Here is an 8,631-nt window from a genome sequence, read left to right on the forward strand (position 1 = left end):
TTAATAAAAAGAAAAAATAACTAGAGAATATTTGTAATTTGATGAAAAAATTTACTAGAATCAATTTTGATTAAAAAATTAAGTTTTATTACAAGTTTTATTCTAATATTTATTAATAAATCTTTAACCAAAACCGAGCTTTTTTTGTTGAAGGTTTTTAGTATTTCGAATGGAATGATTCTTAAAACGTTTTCCAGGATTTAGGTCAAAATTTTCTCGGAAATGAAAAGGCATTTTCCAAATAAGGATTACGGTAGACGGAAGTCTATAGAAAGTGACTCATTGTCGGTAAAATGGAGCTTACAAGCATATGGATTTCGTTAAAAAGTCTGTTCACTAAAATAGTTTTTGGTTATTTAACAGTGTCGCAAATTTAATAAATTAAATTATTTTTAATTAAAACAAAAATATTAAATTCTGGCTAATTGTTTCAAAAAACGCCTAATTTAAGTTAGGTCTAAATCATTTTTTTATTGAGTGGCGTTCGTTCAGTAGAACGAAATTGCCTAGCCTGCTTTTAAACCAAACATTTGCACTTAATAAAATGTGAAAAAAAAACGGTTAAAAATATGTAGTCAATACCAAGAACACAAGTTCAAAGATCCTATGCGAAAAAGGCTGTAAAGTATAAACCACAAATTCGATAAACAGATTTTATACAAAAGCAAGCATACCTTTAAAAATAGAAAGGAAAAATACGTTAAGACATGTCAGCAAATTAATAACAACTTCAAATCAGTATTTGGATTTTTACTGTAACAATTTTAAACTTAATTTAAAACAACCTTCTAAACAAACTTTTGTTATTTATTTATTGCTAGCAACATTTTGCTAATAAAAATTGCTTTCGTTATGTGTTTAGAATTTAACTTAACTTTAAGTCAACATAAATAAAAAATGCATGGATCTAGCCGGACATTGACCCTAGTATTACAGGATATTCTTTGCATGCAGTTCCTGTTTTATTTTCATATCTGTTACGATCTTTAGAAATCTTCTTTCAAGACCGTTAACTGTCTATATATAACCCATTAGGTTTAGGCAGTTTAAGGCATTAAGCTTCACAAAATGATTCAGTTTGATCTTCTTCTTGAAAAGTTAGGTGGAGTTGGTAGATATCAAAAAATTGTTGTAGTTATTTTGGGAGTTGGAAGCTTTTTGGGTGGAATAAATAGTCTAATACCTGTTTTTGTAGGTTATTCGCCAGATAAAAGGTAAGTTCAAGATTTAACCTTAACTTGCACCAAATGTTTTTGTTGGTTTTATAGAATTTCAAGTTGTGCTTCAAATACAAAATTATGCCACAAGGCTAATACTATTAATGATTAACATTTCTTAGAAAAACAAAGTTTGCGTATTTCACATTATTTCACAACAAGTTTGCAGTATGTTTTGTGGGTCTAAAACTAAATGTAAATAAAACATTTTTTTATGTTTAGATGTAACACATCTCCGTTAGGAGATCTTAATTTTGAACCTAGCCTAACTGAAGATGAACTTTTAAACTATACAACCCCATATAACGGTGAATACAACACTTGTCAAAGGTAAATGTGTGAACTAATTGAAAAAACAACACGTGTTAACAATTAATACAAAGTCTGACGATATTTTAATATACAGATATGGATACAATTTAAGTTCTTGCGTAAATGGTTCACTTTCTTGTGTTGATACTTCCTACGAGCCAATACCTTGTGATCAAGGTTATGTTTATGATACAAGTGTTATGACAAGCACTATAGTAACTCAGGTTCGTTGTATTTTATGAATTGTTAATTTTACATTTATAGAGCTGACTTAATTATTGATTAACCTTTCTTGTAGTTTGATTTGGTTTGTGATCGTTCCTATTTGAATTCTCTTTCAACGTCGCTGTTTTATGTAGGAATGCTGGTCGGATCTTTAACATTTGCTAATATCTCTGACATGTAAGACATTGATTTGCGTTTCTTATTCTTGTAAATATTGCAGTTTAAGATTTTTTGGCTATGAATTTCTTATTTGTACGTCTTTACCACTTAGTTCCTTAGGTGGTTAACTTGATTATAAGTATTTATCTTTGTCTTAAATGTTTATTTTTTAAACAGTTTTGGTCGAAAACCATCAATGATTTTATCATGTATAGGAGTATGGGCATCTATGATTGGCGTAGCATACGCAAACTCGATAGAATTGTACATGATTATAAGAATAGTAACAGCCATGTTTGGTTTTGGAATGACGATTTCAACTTTTATTTACTGTACGGTAATACTGTAAAGTTAGCAATAAAGTTCACATAACACACACATGCTTTCATTGATAATTATGCCATATTATTTAAATTTAATTTTTGTTTAGCAATGGAAATTGTTCAACCAAAATATAGAACTTTAACGGGAATGTTTAAGCAAGGATTTTTTCCTTTGGGGTATATGGTATTATCAGGACTGGCATACAATTGGAGAGACTGGAATTCTTTATTGGTGGGTACTGCATTGTTTGTCGACAATGTTTGCTAGATACAAACAGAAAAAAACGTAACACATTTTACGAAGTCTTTAATTGAGTTTAAAAAAACAAAAAACTTTTGGCTTTACTACATGAGGTGCTGGGTTCGATCTCACTGCTTCCATGATGTAGCGCTTATGAGTAAGGCGATATAAACGGCATGATCTTTTGCTAAAAGATAATATCCCAAACTGCCAAAAGCAACTCGAAACTAGGTTGGGGTAGCAGATGTTACTTTATGTTTAGGCAGTAAATTCAACCTTCCTACATCAAGGTAATTAAGTATACAAATAGGACGAGCTCACATTTACAATTTTATGTATTCAGATGGCATGTGCTATTCTTGTTATTCCAATGATGATGATTTTGATGATTATACCCGAATCTCCACGCTGGTTATTTGTCAAAAATCGAGATAAAAAAGGCAAAAAGGCAAGTGTATTATTTGTAAATAATCAACCACGAGCAAACATTTATATATTTTAAAATTGCGTTCAGGTCGTTAACTTGATGGCCAAGGTAAACAATGTAAAAATTACAGACAACGATTTTGACAATGCTGACATTATATCAAAGGTTTGACACTTTTGTGCATATTTTACATTTACACAATATTCATGTTTAAAACGCAATAGGCATTTAACTCAAATTCGGATTATTTTAGGTTGATTTGTTAGCTGCTGAAGATCAAAAACGTTATACAACCTTTGATTTATTCCGACACCCTGGACTACGACTACTTACCATTAAAAACAGCTTTGTATGGTAAGTATGATTATATCTTTTTTGTTATTATTAAAGTTTATCGTAAAATTAATTTACGATAAGTCGGCTAATAAAAATTTTGTTTTTATTATTTAGGTTTGTTAATAGTCTTGTATACTATGGGATTTCTTTAAACGCCGGTGCATTGGCGGGGGATTTGTTTATAAACAACACATTAAGTAAGAATCCCATTTTAAAAATCTTTTAATAAAATTAGATATTTTTAAAGTAATCGTCAAATTTATTTTAAGATGGTGTTTTTGAGTTAGCTTCTTATGTATTGGTCGTGTTAGTTATGGACAAAATAGGCAGACGAGTCCTTTTATCTGCAATGTTACTGTTAGCTGGAGTTGGGATGTTATGCAGTGTTGTTACTATGGAGTATGCTGGAGATAATGAAAGTATGTTTGTAAAGCAATTTTCACGTAAAAGTAAACTTGTTAGATTAAAAATATTTTACAAATTAAAAAAAAAAGTTTAATCTGCATTACATTTTTTGGTGTTTACAGGTCTTCTTGTTGTTTCGACTATCTTCGCGTTTGTGGGAAAATTTGGAATATCTGGTTCGTTTGGAATTGTGTTTAATTTCACTGCGGAGCTTTATCCAACAGTTCTAAGGTAAATCATAAAAAAATAATATTTTTCTTCGTATTTTTAACATGTTTGTTGTATATTTGCTTGAAGGCTATGGTTAGTCAGGATATATTTGTCTGAAGTAGGGTAAAGCTAATTTTACAATTATATTTTTATAGAAGTAACGGTATAGGACTTCCTTCTTTCGTTTCAAGAATTGGAGGAATTTTAGCTCCGTTTATTATTTCTATTCAAAATTATGTTTCGTGGCTGCCAAATACACTGTTTGGTGTTTTAGGTAAGCGATTAAACGTTTTTTTAAATTACTCGCCACATTTAATCTAATTAGGTGACAATAAGTATATGTTTTGTTTAATTTAAACAACGATTCTTAGGTGCCGTTATCTTAATTCAACAAACATATTTTAATTTAAAATATCCAGTTAGCATTTTAATTATTGTTGTTTGACGTTTACCTAATAGTTTAACATTTTGTGTTTATTTTAGGTATAGCGGGTTGTTTGGTCGCCTGGACTTTTCCTGAAACAAATGGAAACAGAATGATGGAGACGATTGAAGAAGCTGAAGAGTTTTATAGAACTAAAATTATACGAAAGAATAACGATCATCACGTTGATATTAAATACATTACTAAGCTATAATTTTAAATTAAAATTAAAATTTATATGTTGCAGGCGTATTTACTTATGTACTACAAGGTTTTTTATTTGTGTTGTTAAGCCTAACTTTGATTACATTTAAGAGTTATAAAACGATATAATTTTTTTACAGATACGTTTATTTATATAATGATTAATGCTATACAATTATATATAATATTTGCATTTGTGTTATTTAATCGAAACTTAATTTAAAAATCTAAACATAAAGATGTCAAGATGATTGTCTTACTAAAATTCCCCTGTTTGGATATTCTTAGAATAGTACTGTAGTCCAATACCACGTTTTTTTAAGCAGTGTTTCTTGTAATTTTGTAATGCGAGAGCGGAAATATTAAACTTAACTATGCAAATTTAATATATATGTAAACTGGTGTATAATAATTGTTTTCTACTACGTTATAAGTATTAACAGCCTTGTTAAATGATGTGAAATTTTATAACAAATTAAGCAAACTGACTTTCTGACGTTTGAGTATTTAGGTAGTGTATTAAAGTAAACAAGGTTCGCGTGAAAAAGTTAAAAGGTTAAACCGCGCGACTAGTCAGCTACAAGAATCCCCGATATTAATTATTAATTCATAGGAAGTTACGTTGTGTTAACTTAAGCAGTAACGCACAGTTTATAACATGTGGTTTTTAGTAGTAGGTTAGAAATTGTGATTAGCAATTTTATAATATTTATTTAATTTTTTTTGCAAAAAATTTAGTAAGTTTGCAAAATATATAATAAACAACATAGCTTATACTTTTAGGGTAAATAATATGACCAGCATAAATCAAAGTCATTTGATTGTGTTTGGTCTAACAACAGGTGCACTGGCCCTTAGTGGGCTGGTGTATTATCTCAAAACACGCAAGAAGTGGAAGAAAGTTGCAACTGTGTCAAAGTTGTACATTCATCCCATCAAATCATGCAGGGGAATTGAGTTGGAACGTGCATTTTGCACACCAGTTGGTTTTCGAAATGATATTCAAGGATATGACAGGTAACTTTGGATAAAAATATGTCAATTTTTAGACTATATAGATAAACTTCTTATTAAAACTTAACCCATACTTATAATTGCTTTAAATTTTAACTGATAATTAGAAAAAAAATTATTTAAAAAAAAAGTAAATGTTGTATAATAAGAATGCACATTTTCATGTAGTAATTAACAACATTTTATTATTTTTAGAAACTTTTTGGTCATTTCTCCAAATGGTCAACAAATACATGGCACAATGCAACCTAAACTTGTGCTTATTGAAATAGAAATTGGTGAAAACTGTTTGGTGTTAAGTGCACCTGAAATGGATAACATTGTTGTTAGTCAACCTGATGATTCTGCCAAAGAAATCCAATGCAAGTAAGTAAAGAATATTTAATTTTTATTAAATATTCTCTGGATATTTACTTAGTATTCTAATGACATGCTTATACCAAAAGACTTATTAATTTGTGTCTACTTTATTTTGTTTAACTAGCAGCATGGTCTAAAAACACCTGGCTTTTATATATAAGATTATGGCCCTTATCTTTACTGTTTTTATGCTGTAGCTTCCTTGAGGCACTCAAAACAGGACAAAAAACAAAAAAAATTAAATTTATCAGGCATTTACAATCAATAGTATTCCTAACTATCAAAGAAACTCAAAACTCTGTTATGTAACCAATGTTATTCTATGTATGGATTATAAAGTTCGCCTCCTGACATTAAAGATAAATATATACAAAAAAGTTTTAATTTATTTATCATAAACTTTTATATAGAGTCTGGGGTGAAGATATTTTTGGATTAGATTGTGGTGAGGAGATAGCATCTTGGTTGACAACTTATATTGAAACAGAAGTCAGACTTGTATATCATCCTTTGTACTTTAAAACCAGGCCTGTGTGCGCTAAATATAAGTTTGCTAATGAACAGAAAAACAATGGAAAGGTAATTTAAATGTGTTAATATTAATTAGTTTTTAATAATTTTAAAGTAAGAGAAACAAAAAATGTAAAATGTATATTTTGGCATTACAATTTTTGTTTAATATTTGTTACCTCCAGGTTTTTAAACTCTTTTATTTTAATGCCAGGTGGCATTTCAAGATTCATCGCCACATAATCTTTTATCTGAGGAATCCTTAAAAGATCTTAACTCCAGAATAAAAACACCAATTGTGCCTCGTAATTTTCGACCTAACATTGTGATTAAAGGAAATGTGCCATATGAAGAGGTAAGTTGTATTATTTACTTACTTGTAATTTAAATTAAAAAACATTTTTGAGTTTTTTGGGTATTCTTTTTTATGTGGTGATGTAATACCAAGTGGTAAATGTACTATGCCATCGCCATGTGATATTTTACAACTTATGTACCGAGTTTAATCCCTGCTGTTGGTATTTTTATATTTTACCAAATTTTTATTTATTTTACTGGGTTTATTCTGTATTATTTAGTTTATTTATTGCAGCATAATTGGAGAAACATTAAAATCAATGGAGTGGAGTTCAAGTTTGCTAAACATTGTGAAAGGTAATAATATTTTCATTTTAAAATAAATTTTGTTGAAATGATATTGAAAAAATGTTTTAGTTAGGTGTATTAGAACTACAATCGATCCAGAGACAGGAATTAAAGATCCTGATGGAGAGCCTATAAGCACATTAAAAACGTGAGTTTATTGTTAGTTAAATAAACATTAAAATAAATTATCTAACAAAAAAAATGTCCCAAATTCTTTGTAATAATTTTAAAAAGTGGTTTAAACATATTTGGATTGAGTACTTGATTCTTGGTTCGATCAACATTGCTCCCATGTTGTAGTGTTCTTAAGTAAGGCACTATAAACGTCATGAACCCTGTTAAGGCAAAAATTCGATCTGTGGATTGATTTTTAGGCAGTTATAATCAATAATATTTCATTTTGCTAAAGTCAACTCCAGTCTTGGAAGGGGTAACAAATGATATGTTTTGGGCGTAAAGTCGGCCTTCCCGCGCCGAAGATAAATAGATATAAACATCGACAACTAAAACCATTTTGCAACCCTAGTAGTATTAACTAGTATTAACATCACAAAATTATGGTTCAATAAAAGCCAAAAACTTTAAAGAAAATGTTCACAACTTAAAATCATGCGCATTAAAATATGGTGGGCTACGTGCTCAGCCTATTAAGCCATCACTTAACCCTGTTGTATAACTTAAGCCTGAAATTTATGGTTTTATAGTTACAGAATGTGTGATCCTGAGGACAAAATACATTATGGGCAAAGTCCTTTGTTCGGTGTAAACCTCGGAACACGTGATCAAGGATTTATAAATGTTGGTGACGAGGTTTTTGCTTGTTAATTATGTATTATATTCGGTTATCATAAAGTTGCACAAACTGAGGAAAAATAAATGGGTAAACGTTTAAAGATATTTGGTGTTTTAGGCCTTTCTTAATATTCTTTGATACTATAAAAAAATTTAAGAATAATGTTGATTTCAGTAATCAGCATTTTATTTCTGTAGATTTATTTTTAAATAAAGAAACTAAGCAAATATATCACTGAGGTTTTTTAAACACTGAATTGGGTTAAGCGTTACCACAAACAAATTTGCAATGAGCGTTATTTGCATTATAGTGTTACAATAAGACTTACAAACACTAAACTAATTTAACTAAACAACAATCAAGTTACGAGTACTTGTTATTGTATAATTCTCGCTTATATAAAGCCCAAAATTTCTTGAAGATAAATTAGTTTGTTACTGCGAAGGATGATATTAAGGGCTTTGTCAAATGAAGTATATTCAAACGAGAAATTGGGTATCCTTGTATTATAACATTTAATGATGTTAATGACCAAGAAAAAATGACGTGCTTTACGATTAAGAAAAATTATTGAAAAAGTCTTTTCGATTTTTTGAAATTAATCATCGGATTAAAAAAAAGGAAACAACTTTAATTGAAAATTCTAAATTAATGCAAAAGTACACCAATGGATCGAATAAAAAAATTTATGAAAACAACCGTTTTTTGCAAGATAGATCAAGAAAATGTAAAAACAGTCAAAATACTATAGTTATATATACAACTTATTATAAAATATGACCGGGTTGACCTTATTTCACAAGAATATATAAATACATGGTGTAGT

The 8,631-nt window shown here is 29.2% G+C and overlaps 2 protein-coding genes across 2 annotated transcripts; both read left to right on the forward strand.

Annotated features, from left to right (window-relative positions):
• The first annotated feature begins 1,068 nt into the window (after positions 1-1,068).
• Positions 1,069-4,493, forward strand: LOC145742332 (solute carrier family 22 member 13-like). The gene is made up of 14 exons (XM_082560114.1): positions 1,069-1,214; positions 1,440-1,547; positions 1,624-1,753; positions 1,828-1,931; positions 2,091-2,245; positions 2,344-2,468; positions 2,821-2,925; positions 2,992-3,069; positions 3,158-3,258; positions 3,355-3,437; positions 3,510-3,659; positions 3,768-3,876; positions 4,011-4,129; positions 4,339-4,493. Exons 1-14 carry the CDS (start codon positions 1,069-1,071, stop codon positions 4,491-4,493), a joined length of 1,668 nt encoding a protein of 555 aa, XP_082416240.1.
• A 783-nt stretch (positions 4,494-5,276) lies between these two features.
• Positions 5,277-7,837, forward strand: LOC145742333 (mitochondrial amidoxime reducing component 2-like). Its single transcript, XM_082560115.1, has 8 exons — positions 5,277-5,500; positions 5,693-5,863; positions 6,268-6,436; positions 6,582-6,722; positions 6,960-6,986; positions 7,018-7,021; positions 7,082-7,160; positions 7,717-7,837. The coding sequence occupies exons 1-8, from the start codon at positions 5,277-5,279 to the stop codon at positions 7,835-7,837; spliced, it is 936 nt and encodes a 311-aa protein (XP_082416241.1).
• The last annotated feature ends 794 nt before the right edge of the window (positions 7,838-8,631 follow it).

Source organism: Corella eumyota, chromosome 2 (assembly GCF_963082875.1).
Source record: "Corella eumyota chromosome 2, kaCorEumy4.1, whole genome shotgun sequence".
NCBI classification, from domain to species: Eukaryota; Metazoa; Chordata; class Ascidiacea; order Phlebobranchia; family Corellidae; genus Corella; species Corella eumyota.